This window comes from Anser cygnoides, unplaced genomic scaffold, assembly GCF_040182565.1.
Source record: "Anser cygnoides isolate HZ-2024a breed goose unplaced genomic scaffold, Taihu_goose_T2T_genome scaffold_44_1, whole genome shotgun sequence".
NCBI lineage: Eukaryota > Metazoa > Chordata > Aves > Anseriformes > Anatidae > Anser > Anser cygnoides.
In genome coordinates this window covers 727,016-741,985 of record NW_027103068.1, presented here as the reverse complement: position 1 = coordinate 741,985, position 14,970 = coordinate 727,016, and the positions used below count along the sequence as shown (strand labels likewise).

General features: G+C 62.1%; 1 protein-coding gene across 2 annotated transcripts; it reads right to left on the bottom strand.

Moving 5' to 3' along the window:
- Positions 1-93: 93 nt before the first annotated feature.
- Positions 94-14,923, bottom strand: LOC136789317 (leucine-rich repeat-containing protein 4B-like). Of its 2 annotated transcripts, none has more exons than XM_066989353.1 (2): positions 14,783-14,923; positions 94-5,477 (listed from the first exon to the last, which is right to left on the bottom strand). In XM_066989353.1, exon 2 carries the CDS (start codon positions 5,435-5,437, stop codon positions 3,494-3,496), a length of 1,944 nt encoding a protein of 647 aa, XP_066845454.1. In that variant the 5' UTR covers positions 5,438-5,477; positions 14,783-14,923; the 3' UTR covers positions 94-3,493. The 2 variants fall into 2 exon arrangements, with proteins under 2 accessions (XP_066845454.1, XP_066845453.1); XM_066989352.1 differs by lacking the exon at positions 14,783-14,923 and adding an exon at positions 8,354-8,457.
- Between the last annotated feature and the right edge of the window lie 47 nt (positions 14,924-14,970).

Genomic DNA, 14,970 nt, shown 5'->3' with positions numbered 1-14,970 from the left:
GCCCCCCCCCCCCCCCTCCCCTCCCCCCCCTTGCCCCTCCCCCCCCTTTTATTTCTGCCCCCTTGGGGGGGGGGGGGGGGGAGAGGAGGGGGGAGGGGGCAGCATGGGGGGGCCGCAAGCAAGCGAGAGCGCAGGGCGGGTGGGGGGGGTCGCCTGTGGCACGGGGCGTCGCACGAGGCCCTTGCACGAGGCCTCGCCTTGCACGAGTCCATTGCATGAGGCCTTTGCACGAGGCCCCGCGTTGCACAAGGCCCCGCATTGCACGAGGCCGGTGCACAAGTCCACAGCAGGAGGCCGCTGCACGAGGCCCCATGTTGCACGAGGCCCCATGTTGCACGAGGCCGTTGCACGCAGCCACGCGTTGCACAAGTCCATTGCACGAGAGCCCGTGTCGCACGAGGCCACGTGTTGCACAAGGCTGCCGCGTCTGTGTCTCTCGCACGGTCTTGGGGCACTCTGGAGGGGTTTGCAGCTGCACAACCGTTGCACGAGGCTCCACGTTGCACGAGGCCCCACGTTGCACGAGGCCCCACGTTGCACGAGGCTCCATGTTGCACAAGGCTGCTGTCACGTGACGTCGTCGTTGCACCAGGCCCCGCGTTGCACGAGGCCCCCCCGTCATCTGGGCCCTCCCTTCTGCGTCCCTTGCACATCCTCCTTGGAGGTGCTCACGGGGGGGGGGGGCACGAGGCCGCACGTTGCACGAGGGCTGAGCGTCGCCTGTGGCAGCCATTGCACAATGCTGTGCATTGCATTAGGCTGCCGTTGCGCAAGGCCAGGCATTGCACGAGGGGCTGGGTGGCACAAGGCCGTGCTTTGCACGAGGCCAAGTGTTGCACAAGGCTGTGCTTGGCACGGGGGGGGTTGTATTGCATGAGGTTGTGCATCGCACGAGGCCACACGCTGCATGAGGCCACACATTGCACAGTGTCATGCATTGCACAAGGGCTCCACAGCACAAGGTTGTGCGTTGCACGGAGCCGTGCATCACACGAGGCTTCTGTGCACTGCGCAGCGTTGTGCACTGCATGATGCCCTTGCTGCAGAACACCGTGCATTGCACAGCACCATGCATTGCACGATTTTGTGCATCATGAAAGTGGTCAATTGCGAAAGGCATTGCACAAGGCTGCGCATTGCACGAGGCCGTGCATTGCACGAGGCTGTGCACTGCACGAGGCCGTGCATTGCACGAGGCTACCATTGCACAACACTGTGCGCTGCACCTCCAGTGCAGAAGGTTGTGCACCACACAAGCAGTCCATTGCTGAACCCTGCACATTGCACAACCCTGTGGATTGCACGAGGCCGCCACTGAAGAACACTGTGCATTGCACAAGTCCTTGATTACCATACGCTGTGCACTGCACAACCCCGAGCGTTGCACGAGTCCTTCGATGCAAAAGGCCATGAGCTGCACAACGCCACGCGTTGCACAAGTCTTTCATTGCAAAAGGCCATGCACTGCATAACACTGTGCATCGCACAAGCCCTTCGTTGCAAGAAACCTGTGCGTTCCACAAGGTAGTCATTGCAAAACACAGTGCATTGCACAACGCTGAGCACTGCACAGCTATCTCACTGCAAAAGGCCGTGCACTGCACGAGTGCTTCATGGCACAAGGCTGTGCATCACGCAACTCCACACATCACACAAGTCCGTCACTGCAAGAAACTGCACCCCAGAAGGCCTTCTTGGCACAAGATTGTGCATTGCACAGCACTGTGCATCACACAAACCCCTCGTTGCAAAAGGCCACACGTTGCACGAAGTCTTCACTGCAAAATGCTGTGCACTGCACGACGCTGTGCATTGCGCACTTACTTCATTGCAGATCGTGCATTGCACAACGCTGTGCATTGCACGACTGCTTCACCGCAAAAACCTGTGTCTTGCACACGGTTTTCATTGCAGAAGGCTGTGCATTGTGCAGCACTGTTCACTGCACAAGTCCTTCATTACCGACAGTTGTGCACGGCACAAATCTTTCGCTGCAAAAGTGCATGCATTGCCCCAGGCCTTCACTGAAAAAGCCTGTGCATTGCACGACAATGTCCATTGCACAATTCCTTCATTGCTAAACACTGTGTATTGCATGGCACTGTGCACTGCACAAGGCCTTCATTGCAGAAGCCTGTGCTTTGCACAATGCTGTGCATTGCACAACTGCTTCACTGCAAAAGCCTATGCACTGCACAATGCTGTGAGTTGCACAAGTGCTTCATTGGAAAAGCCCGTGCATTGCACAAGTCCTTCATTGTAAAGCCAGTGTTTTGCACAACACATTGCACAACTTCACTGCAAAAGCCCGTGCATTGTGCAACGCTGTGCATTACACATCGTGCAGCACTGTGCAGTACAAAGGGCTTCACTGAAGGCTGTGCTTTGCACAACAATGTGCATTGCACAACTCCTTCACTGCAAAAGCCCGTGTATTGCGCAGTGCCATGCATCACACAACTCCTTCATTGCAAAAAGTTGTACATCACTCAACTCCATTCATCGCACAGGTCCTTCACTGCAAAAACCTGTGCATTGCACGTCACTGCGCATTGCACAAGCGCTTCTTTGCAAAAGCCTGTGCATTGCACAACACTGTGCATTGCGCAAGTGCTTTATTGCAAAAAACAGTACGTTGCACAACACCGTGCATCACCCAAGCATTTCATTGCAAAAAGTCTGTGCAATTGCACAACGCTATGCATTGCACAAGTGTTTCGTTGCAAAAGTCAGTGCATTGCACAGTGCTGTGCATTGGACAGATACCTCATTGAAAAAGTCAGTGCGTTGCACAACACTGTGCATTGCACAGGTACTTCAGTGAAAAAGCCTGTGCATTGCACAACACTGTGAACTGCACAGGTACTTCATTGCAAAAGTCGGCGCACTGCACAGTACCATGCATTGCACAAGTGCTTCACTGCAAAAGTCGGCGCATTGCACAACACTGTGCACTGCGTGAGAACTTCATTGCAAAAGTCGGCGCATTGCACAACACTGTGCACTGCGTGAGAACTTCATTTCAAAAGTCAGTGCATTGCACAGTGCCATGCATTGCACAGGTCCTTCACTGCAAAAGCTGGTGCATTGCACAACGCTGTGCATCACACAAGTTTTTCGCTGCAGAAAGCCTGTGCGTCGCACACCACCGTGCACTGCATGAGAACTTCATTGCAAAAGTCAGTGCATCGCACAACCCCCTGCACCGCACAAGTGCTTCGCTACGACCCCCGGTGCATCGCCCACCCCCGTGCACCGCACAAGCGCTTCGCTGCAAAAAAGCTGCGCGTCGCCCACCCCCGCCGCAGCCCTTGGCCCCGACCCCATGCACCGCCCGCCCCCGTGCACCCCCCGCTCCCTCCATCGCCCCCCTCTCCGCCCATCGCGCCCCCCCACCCCAGTCCTGGGGGGAGAGAGGGGGGGGCAGCATCGGGGCAGGGGCACGGGGCGGGAGGGGGAGTTTTGGGGTGCGTACGGGGGGGGGAGGGGGGGGTCAGATCTGCGTCTCCTGCACGTTCTCCTTGGAGGGGCTCTTGAAGAGCAGCGGTTCGTGCACGGAGTTGAGCAGCGGGTTCTTGCCGCAGCCCAGCGCCGCCCCGCTGTTGCCGTAGTGGGCGGCGAAGGCGGCGTAGCGGTCGAGGTGGTCGCGCTCCAAGGCCGGCAGCGCCAGCCGGCTGTCCCCGGCCGGCCCCCCCCCGGCGCCCCCCGCCGCCCCCGCCAGCTCGTCCTCCACGTTGACGATCTCCACGGCGCGCGCGGGGCCGCCCCGGTGCTTGTGGCGCTGGTGCTGCTTGCGGAGCTTGTAGAAGGCCACCAGCATGACGGCCGCCATGAAGGTGATGGCCACGAAGCAGCCGATGATGATCTTGGTGGTCTTCAGCACGTCGTCCAGGTCCTGCAAGCCGCCGCCCGCCCCCGCCGCCGCCGCCGTGATGGGGACGGTGAAGGGCTTGCCGGTGGCGCGGGTGGCCGGCGCCGCCGTGGAGCCGCCCGCCGCCTCCCAGCCGGCCGTGGGCGCCGGGGCCGTCTGCGGGGCCGGCTCTTCGCCGCCGGCGTCGGTGGTCTCCACCGTGACGGTGGTGAAGTAGGTGTAGCCGGTGGCGGCGGCGGCGGCGGCGGCGGCGGCGGCGGCATCGGCGGCCGAGACGTTGAGCGTGGCCGAGGCGGTGGTGTTGCCGGCGGCGTTGGTGACCATGCAGGTGTACTGCCCCGTGTCCTGCACGGTGACGTTGGTGAAGTTGAGCGTGCCGTCGTGCAGGACCGAGATGCGCACCCGGTAGGAGCCGTGCGTCATCAGCGTCCCGTTGGGCGTCAGCCAGTTGACCGAGGTCATGGCGGTGCCGGTGCGGCACTTGAGCTCGGCCGCCATCCCCTCGGTGACGTTGAGGTCGGCGGGCGGCTCCACGATGACGGGCGCGTAGCAGGTGAAGTGGCCGGGCTCCAGCTCGCCCAGGTAGCGTCCCCGCAGGGGCGGCGGGGCGTGACAGCGGGCGCAGCAGCTGGTGTTGCTGGGGACGGTCTCGCGGAGCCACCAGGACAGCCAGAGGACGTCGCAGTCGCAGCGCCAGGGGTTGTGGTGCAGGTGGACCCGCTCCAGGCGGTGCAAGGGGGCGAAGAGGTCGTGGGGCAGCGAGGCCAGCTCGTTGTGCGCCAGGTTGAGCTCCTCCAACGCCTTGAGGTCGTCGAAGGCGTTGCGCTCCACCGCCGCCACCCTGGCGTGCATCAACCACAGCTTCCTCAAGCTGCTCAGCCCCTGGAAGGAGCCCGGCCGGACGCGGCCCAGGCGGTTCCCCGAGAGCTCCAGCTCCTCCAGGCGCACCAGGGCCGTCAGGTTGGGGATCTCCTTCAGGTTGCACATGCCCAGGTTCAGGTAGCGCAGGTTGACCAAGCCCTCGAACGCCGCCTCCGAGATGTACTCCAAGCGCTTCAGCTCGCCCAGGTCCAAGCGGCGCAAGGAGGGGACGCGGTTGAAGGCGTACGAGGGGATGCTCTCGATGGGGTTGTTGCGCAGCCACAGCTCCCGCAGCTTGGAGAGGTACTCGAAGGCCTGGGTGGGCACGGTGGTGAGGCGGTTGTCGAAGAGCTCCAGCGTGTTGAGGTTGGGCAGGCCGTTGAAGGCGCCCACCTCCACCTTGCGCACCAGGTTGCGGCTCAGCTGCAGGATCTCCAGGTGCCGCAGGTGCTTGAAGGTGTCGGTGCGGATCACCTGGATGTGGTTCTCCTGCAGGTTCAGGTAGCGGGTGTTGACCGAGATGCTGGCCGGCACCTCCAGCAGCTCCCGGCGGGTGCAGATCACCCGGCTGGCCTGGTTGCTGCACGAGCAGGCGGCGGGGCAGGAGGTGGGGGCGGCCGCCGGCGCCGCCGGGGCCAGCAGCAGCAGCAGCAGCAGCAGCAGCGCCGGCGCCGGCGGCAGCGGCATCCTAAGGGGCGCCGGCATGGCCAAGGGGCATCCTCCGGCTTCAGGGGCCCGGGTGGTGCTGCAAGGCGAGGGGAGAAGGGTTAGTGGGGCGGGGCAGCAAGAGGGGGAGCCAAGGGGGAGGCACGGGGCTGATTGGGAGTGCTCCAGCGGTGCAACGAGCCATGCGTGGGCAGCTCGGTGCAATATGTACCATGCACGGGTGACACAACGTGTCGTGCATGGGCATGGCTGATGCAATGCATCATGTATGAGCAGCTCCGTGCAATACGCACCATGCATGGGTGATGCAACGCGTCGTGCATGGGCATGGTTGGTGCAGTGCATCACGTACAGGCAGCTCCATGCAATACGCACCGTGCGCGTGCAATGCAACGTGTTGTGCATGGGCATGGTTGATGCAGTGCACTGTGCATGGGCAGCTCAGTGCAATATACACCTTGCACAGGCAATGCAACACGTTGTGCATGGGCATAGTTGATGCAATGCATCGTGTATAAGCAGTTCCATGCAAGATGCACCATGCAAGAGCAATGCAATGTCTTGTGCATGGACACGCTTGATGCAGCGCACCATACATGGGCAGCTCGGTGCAATATGCACTGCACACAGGCAATGCAACATGTCGTGCATGGGCATGGTTGATGCCATGCACCATGCACGGGCAGCTTGGTGCAATATGCACCATGTATGGGTGGTGCAACATGTCGTGCATGGGCATGGTTGATGCAATGCACGGGCAATGCAATGCATTGTGCATAGGCACGATTGACGCAGTGCACAGTGCAGGGGCAGCTCAGTGCAATATGCATTGTGCATGGCCAATGCAATGTATTGTGCATGGGCATGGTCAATGCAGTGCACCACACACAGGCAGCTCGGTGCAATTTGCACCATGCACAGGCAATGCAACGTCATGCATGGGCATGGTCGATGCAATGCATCATGCATGCGTAGCCCAGTGCATTATGCAAGGGCAGTGCAACGTGTTGTGCATGGGCATGATTGATGCGATGCACTGTGCACAGGCCATTCAATGCATCTTGTACATGCATGGGCGGTGCGATGCATCATGCACGGGCACCTTGCTGCAATATGCACCATAAAGAAGCAACGAAATGCATCATGCATGTGCATGAGCAGCGCAATGCATCATGCACAGGTAGCTCAGTGCAAATCTGCACCATGTGCAGGCCATGCAACGCACAGCACGTGCGCACCAAAAAAGCAGTGCGCCAGACACAGGCAATGCAAGGCATTGTGCACACGCACAGGTAATGCAATGTGCCATGCATGGGAACCTTGGTGCAAAATGCACGATGCATGGGCGATGCAATGCATCTTGCACAGGCATGGCCAATCCAAAGCGATGTTCACGGGCACCTTGATGCAATATGCACTGTGCAAGGGCCATGCACTGCATTGTGCTTGTGCAAAGGCGATGAAATGCACCATGCACGAGCAGCTTGGTGCAAAATGCACCGTGCAAGGGCCATGCAATGCATCGCACACACGTGCAAGCAATGCGACTGCACTTTGCACAGCCACGTCAGTGCAATGTGGACCACGCAGCGGCCGTGCAATGCACCCTGCATGCACGGTTGGTGCAAGCCCCGTGCCCCCCAGCAGCACCCAGCACCATGGAACACCCATGGGTGGCTCCCGGCACTGCACATGTGTGCATGCACATCCCTGCACAGACCCAAGTGCCTGCGGTTGCACACACACACACGTGTGCAGCCTGTCATGACACAAGCACATGTGCATGTGCCTCCATGTGCAAGTGCACACACGTGGGCAACCGTACTCGTTGCACAAGCGTGCACACACGTGCACACACATCCAGGTGTATACCTGTGGGTGTGCAAGCAGATGTGCAGGCACACACGTGTGCAACCCCCTCCCTGTACACTTCCTCCTCATCCTTGCACATATCTGTGCATGTGCACAGGCATGTGCAACGCCACACCAGCCCCAAACACTCTCACATCCTGGAACACATCCGTGTGCACACAGCCACACACAAACCTTGCACGCATCCAGGTGCACACGCACGTGCAACCCCATTGCTACATATATCCACGTGCACATGCATCTACATGCATGTACACACTTGTGCAGCCCCTGAACAAATGCACACACACCTCCCTGCATGCTCACGCTTGTGTTTGCACACTTATGCCCACACAAATCCCTGTGCACAAACGTGTGCAACTCCATCCTTGCACAAATGAACATGCACGCCTCTGTGCATGCAAACACACATGTGCAACCATATCCACACACATCCATGCGCAAACACGTGCACCTCATCCATGCACACACACCTCCGCGCACAGATCCACGTGCATGCCCACACACGTGTGCAAACCCATCCTTGCACACTCCTGTGCTCATGTGCATGCACGAGTGTGCAACCTCATTGCGGCCCAAATGCATGCATGCACCCCTGTGCAAGCACACACGTGTGCAACCCCATCCCTTCACACATCGACGTGCAAACCCACCCCTGCACACATCCACACCGTGCACACGCGTGTGCAGCCGCATCCTTGCACCCATCCATGCGCGTGCACGCATCCACCTGCACGCACACGCGCGTGCAACCCCGTCTCCTCACACCCTAGCCACGTGCACACACCTCCCTGCACACACCCACGTGTGTGCACACACACGAGCCCCTCCAAACCCAGATTTCCACGCTCACATCCACCTGCGTGCACGCGCGTGTGCAAACCCCGCCCATGTGCACGCCCACGCTCGCGCCCCCCCCCCCCCCCCCAATCCCTGCACCCTGCGCGCGCCCGGCCCCCTTCCCCCTCCCCATGCACGCGTGCTTGTGCATCCCCCCCCTCCCCGTGCATGCACACGCGTGTGCAACGCCCCCTCCCCCCCCCCCCCCCCCCTCCCCGCACCCATGGGTGCCCACGCACGCACCGTCCCCGCCAGGGGGGCCCCGCCTGCACCCAGCACCCTCGGCCGCGCCGCCTTCGTCCTCCTCCTCCTCCTCCTCCTCCTCCTCTTCCTCCCCCTTCCCCTTCCTGCCCCCCCCCTTCCTGCTCCCACCCCCCCCCCGCGCCCCCTTCCCCTTCCTGCCCCCCCCCCCTTTGCGCCCCCCCCTCCCCGGCTTCGCCGCTGCGGCCCCGGCCTGCACCGGGGGCTGCGCCCAGCGCTGCGGCCCCGCTCCCTGCACCCCCCCCCCGTCCTGCACCCCCCTCTTGCCCCCCCCCCCTTCCTGCACCCCTTTTTGCACCCCCCCCCTTGCACCCCTCCTCCTCGCCCCCCAGCTCGCATCGCGTTCTTGCACTGCTCCTTCTTGCACCTGCAGCTTGCATCATTTTCTCGCATCCCTCCTCCTTGCACCCCTCTTTCTTGCACTCCTCCTCCTTGCACCCCTCTTTGCACCCCTCCTCCTTGCACCCCTCCTTGCACCCCTTCCTGGACCCCTTCTTGCACCCCTCCTTATTGCACCCCTCCTTCTTGCACCCCTCCTTGCACCCCTCCTTTTTGCACCCCTTTTTATTGAACCCTTTTATTGCACCCCTCCTTGCACCCCTTCTTGTACCCCTCTTTCTTGCACTCCTCCTTCTTGCACCCCTCCTTGCACCCCTCCTCCTTGCACCCCTTCTTGCACCCCTTCTCCTTTCACCCCTCCTTGCACCCCTCCTTCTTGCACCCCTCCTCCTTGCACCCCTTCTTATTGCACCCCTCCTCCTTGCACCCCTTCTTGCACCCCATCTCGCACCCCTTTCGTGCCCCCCCTTTTTTGCTGCACCCCGGCTGTGCATCCCCTTCTTGCCCCCCTCTTCCTCGCACCCCTCTTTGCGTCGCTCTTCCTTGCACCCCTCCTTCTTGCACCCCTCTTCTTCGCACCCCTTCTTGCAATCGCTTTTTCTTGCACCCCGTCTCGCATCGCTTCCGTGGAGCCCCTCTTGCACCCCCCCTCCGTGCACCCCATCTTGCAGCCATCCCCCTTGCACCGCTCCTTCTTGCACCCCTTTTTTGCACCCCCCCCTTCTTGCACCCCTTTCTTGCATCCCCTCTCCTTGCATCGCACTTCCTTGCACCCCATCCTGCACTCGTCCTCCCTGCACCCGTTTCTCTTGCACCCCTTCTTCTTGCACCCCTCCTCGCGTTGCTTTGCCTCGCACCCCGACTTGCATCGCTTTTAAGCTCTCTCCTTGCACCCCACCTCCTTGCAACCGCTGCGCACCCCTTTTTTTGCACCCCGTCTTCCTGCACCCTCTCCTCCTCCTTTGCTCCTTCTTGCACCGCTTTTTGCACCCCTCCTGCTTGCACCCCAACTTGCACCCCCCTCTCTGTTGCATCCCTTCTCTCTGCACCCTCCTTTCTTGCACCCCTTTTTGCCCCCCCTTTCTTGCATCCCCCCCCTTGCACCCCCCCTTTGCACTTCCTTGCGCCCCATTTCCCGCCCCCCCCTCCCTCCCCCCCCTTGCCCCCATCTTCTGCCTCTTCCTCGCCCCCCCTTCTTGCACCCCTCCTTTTCTGCACCCCCCCCGTTTTTGCATCACTTCCCCCCCTTGCCCCCCCCCAGCCCCCCCCCTCATTAGTCTTTCCAAGCACACGGCGGTGCAGCCCCCGCCGCCCCCCCGGCCCAGCGGCCCCCGCGGCTGTCGCGGCCCCGAGCAGCAGCGTCCGCGGTCCCCGGCGCTGCATGGACCCCCCCCGACATTGCACGGACCCCCCCGGCATTGCACGGACCCCCCCCGGCATTGCATGGACCCCCCCGGCATTGCACGGACCCCCCCGGCATTGCACAAGGCCCCCGGGCATTGCATGGAGCCCCCAGCACTGCAAGCAGCGCCGCCTGGCATTGCATGCCCCCCCCCAAGCACTGCACAGCCCCCCCCCCAGCACTGCACACCCCCCCCAGCTCTGCACAGCCCCCCCCACGCTGCACAGCCCCCCCCCACACTGCACAGACCCCCCCCCACTGCACAGACCCCCCCACACACACTGCACAACCCCCCCAGCACTGCACAGAGCCCCCCCCCCCCGAATTGCACGGGCCCCCCCAGCGCTGCACAGGCCCCCGGCACTGCACGGCACTGCACACGCCCCCTGGCATTGCACGTGTCCCCCCCCCAAACCCCCCCCCAACACACGCACTGCACAGCACTGCACCCCAAAGTGCACTGCACCCCCAACTGCACTGCACCCCCAAATTGCAGTGCACGCTGCGCTGCACCCCAAAATTGCATTGCACGCTGCGCTGCACCCCCCCAAAGTTCACTGCATGCTGCACTGCACCCCAAAATGGCATTGCACACTGCACTGCACCCCCCGAAGTTCACTGCATGTTGCACTGCACCCCAAAATGGCATTGCACGTGGCACTGCACCCCAAAATGGCATTGCACACTGCACTGCGCCCCCAAATTGCATTGCACGCTGCACTGCACCCCCCAAAGTTCACTGCATGTTGCACTGCACCCCCAAATTGCAGTGCACGCTGCACTGCACCCCAAAATCGCATTGCACACTGCACTGCACCCCCTAAAGTTCACTGCATGTTGCACTGCACCCCAAAATGGCATTGCACGTGGCACTGCATCCCCAAAATGGCATTGCACACTGCACTGCACCCCCCGAAGTTCACTGCATGTTGCACTGCTCCCCAAAATGGCATTGCACGCTGCACTGCACCCCAAAATGGCATTGCACACTGCACTGCACCCCCCCAAAGTTCACTGCATGTTGCACTGCACCCCAAAATGGCATTGCACACTGCACTGCACCCCAAAAAGTTCACTGCATGTTGCACTGCACCCCAAAATGGCATTGCACACTGCACTGCGCCCCCAAATCGCATTGCACACTGCACTGCACCCCCCCAAAGTTCACTGCATGTTGCACTGCACCCCAAAATGGCATTGCACACTGCACTGCGCCCCCAAATCTCACTGCATACTGCACTGCACCCCAAAATCACATTGCACACTGCACTGCACCCCCCAAAGTTTACTGCATGTTGCACTGCACCCCAAAATGGCATTGCATGTGGCACTGCACCCCAAAATCGCATTGCACACTGCACTGCACCCCCCGAAGTTCACTGCATGTTGCACTGCACCCCAAAATGGCATTGCACACTGCACTGCACCCCCTAAAGTTCACTGCATGTTGCACTGCACCCCAAAATGGCATTGCACGTGGCACTGCATCCCCAAATTGCATTGCACGCTGCACTGCGCCCCAAAATTGCACTGCACCCCCGAATTGTACTGCACCCCCCTCGTGCACTGCACCCCCCTCGTGCACTGCAAGCCCCGCGTGCACTGCACCCCGCACCACCTCGTGCACTGCGCCCCCGAGCAGCGCTGGGCCGTGCACCCCAAAATGCCCCCGTGCGCTGCACGTGTCCCCCCCCGCCCCCCGCCCCCCGCGCAGTGCACTGCACCCGGGAATGAGTTAATTGAGCGTTAAATTAACGAGCCGGCCGCGCGCGCGCGGGGAGCGTGCAAGGCTGGGTGCAGCCGCGGGGGGTGCACGAGGGGCGTGCGAGGCTGCCGGCTTTGCACGAGGGCGTGCACGAGGGCGTGCACGGGGGGGCACGAGGGTGCAAAGCTGGGCCGTGCCCGTGCACGCGCACACGTGGGTGCACACTCACGTTTGCACGCCTATGCACGCACAAGCACACGTGCAACCCCCCCCCCACGTGCACACACACGCACACACGTGCACACACACCCCCCCACAAGGCACCCCCAGTAGAGCCAGCGAACTGGGACCAGTTTGATGGCCCTGGAAGGAGGCTGGGGGCCCTGTAGCCCCTATAGAGCCAGGGGAGCCCTATGGGGGGGGTGTCCTATAGAGCTAGGGGAACCCTATAGGGTCTAGGGGGTTCCTATAGCCCCTATAAAGCCAGGAGAGCCCTATAGGGGAGGTGTCCTATAGCCCCTATAGAGCCAGGGGAGCCCTATAGGGTGAGGGGGGTCCTATAGCCCCTATAGAGACAGGGGAGTCCTGTAGGATGGGGGCCCCATATCCCCTATAGAGCCAGGGAAGCCCTATAGGGTGAGGGGGTCCTAAAGCCACTATAAATCCAGGAAAGCCCTTTTGGGGGGGGGGGGGGGGGTGTCCTATAGCCCCTATACAGCCAGGGGAGCCCTATAGGGTGAGGGGGGTCCTATAGTCCCTATAGAGCCAGGGGAGTCCTGTAGGATGGGGGGCCCCATATCCCCTAGAGAGCCAGGGAAGCCCTATAGGGTGAGGGGGTCCTATAGCCCCTATAGAGTCAGGGGAGCCCTTGGGGGGGGGGGTGTCCTATTGTCCCTATACAGCAAGGGGAGCTCTATAGGGTGAGGGGGTCCTATAGCCCCTATAGAGTCAGGGGAGCCCTGGGGGGGTGTCCTATTGTCCCTATACAGCAAGGGGAGCTCTATAGGGTGAGGGGGTCCTATAGCCTCTATACAGCCAGGGGAGCCCTATAGGGTGTGTGTGTGGGGGGGTCCCTATAGGCACTATAGATACAGGGGAGCCCTATAGAGTGTGGGAGGGTCCTATAGCTCCTATAAACCCAAGGGAGCTCTATAGGGCGTGAGGTCCTATAGAGCCAGGGGAGCCCTATCGGGTGGGGGGTCCTATAGGGTTTTTGTAGAGCCAGGGGAGCCCTATAGGGTGGTGGGGGCCATCTATGGAGTAGGGGAAGGCAGGTAGGACATGGGGGGGGGCCTATAGTTACTATAGGGCTGGGGGGAGCCATAGGTTGAGGAGGCCCTATAGCTCCTCCAGGGCTGCAAGAGGAGGCCCCGTCACGCCATTGGGGGGGGCAATAAGGACAAGGGGGGAGCCTATAGCCCCTATGGGGTGGGGAGGGCTGGGGAGGGCCTGGTGGGGGGGCCTATAGTCCCTATAGGGCCAGGGGGAACGGGGGGAAGCTATAGCCCGGTGAGGCTGCAGGGGTCCCTATAGCCCCTATGGGGGGGGATGACCGGGAGGACCCCTATAGCTTTTATGGGGCTGGGGGGCACGGGGGGTCCCTATAGCCCCTGTGGGGAACCTGACAAGATGGGGGCCTATAGTCCCTATAGGGTCAGGGGTTCCCACCATGGGTGGGCAAACGGTCCCTATAGGGCTGGGGAGGGGGCCCTGCAGCACCTATAGGTGAGGCTGGGGGTCCCTTAGAGCCTCTGTGGCAGGAGGGGGGGGACCCGGGAGGGGACCTATAGCTCCTATACAGCCGGGGGGGCGGGGGGGGATGGTAGCAGACATGGGGGTGTCCCTATGGGGTAGAGGAGGCCCAGGGCTGCCCCTATAGGGCTGGGGGGGGACCTATGGGATGAGAGAGGCTGGGCAGAGAGCCCCTATGGAGCTGGGGGGGGGGCTATAGGATGGGCGGGATGCCAGGGGATCGGCAGCCCCTATAGCTTCTATAGGACCAGGGAGGGGTGGCAGGAGAGGCCCTACAGCCCCTATAGGGCCGGGGGGACGCCAGCAGGACCGGGGGGGGGGCCTATAGGGCTGGCAGAGACGCCAGCAAGGCCCCTATAGGTCCTTATAGCTCCTATAGGGCTGGGGGGGGGGAGGGGGGAAGCCCCTATAGAGGGTCGGGGGGGGGTCAGGCCTCACCGCATCCCCCTGCCGCGTCGCCCCCCCCCCCATCTCCATGGGCTCCCGTCGCCGCGGCAACCATCGCCATGGCGCTGCACATCCCCCCCCCCCCCCAAAATTGGGGACCCCCAAATTGCCCCCCCCTCATAGGGGGGGGTCCCCAGAGTGCAGGGGAGGGGTCGGGGGGGGGAACTGGTTTGTACTGGGGGGGATGGAGGGAGGGACTGGGTTATACCGGGAGGGGACTGGGCCGTACTGGGGGGATTGGGCTGTAATCGGAGGTGGGGACTGGTTTATACTGGGGGGAGGAAGATGGGGAGTGGTCCGTACTGGGGGATGCTGGGCAGGGACTGGTCTATACTGGGGGGATGTCGGGGGGGGACTGGGACATACTGGGAGGGTGGATGAGGGACTGGCCTGGGCAGGGAGGATGCAACGGGGGGGACTGGTCTGTACTGGGAGGGACGCAAAGGAGGGAACTGGTCCCTCCCAGGAGGGCTGCAGGGGAACTGGGAGGGATGGAGGGGCACTGGGCTGGTCTGGGAGGGATGCAGGGGCACTGGTCTATACTGGGAGGATGCAGGGAAACTGGTCTATACTGGGAGAGATGCAAGCACTGGTCTGTACTGGGAAGGTGCAGGGAAACTGGTCTATACTGGGAGGGTGCAGGGAAACTGGTCTGTACTGGGAGGATGCAGGCACTGGTCCGTACTGGGCGGGGGATGCAGGCACTGGTCTATACTGGGAGGGATGCAGGCACTGGTCTGTACTGGGGTCCCGGGGCCGCACTCACCGGGCCGGGCCGCAGCATCGCGCTCAGCCCCCGCCGCGCTCCAGGGGCGCCGGGGCCGCTCCGGTTCCGCTCCGGTTCGGCTCCGGTTCCGCTCCGGCTCCGCTTCGGCTCCGGCTCCGGCTGGGGTCCGGGCTCGGCTTCGGCGCCGCTCGGCTCGGTTCGGCTCGGGTTCGGCTCCGTTCGGCACC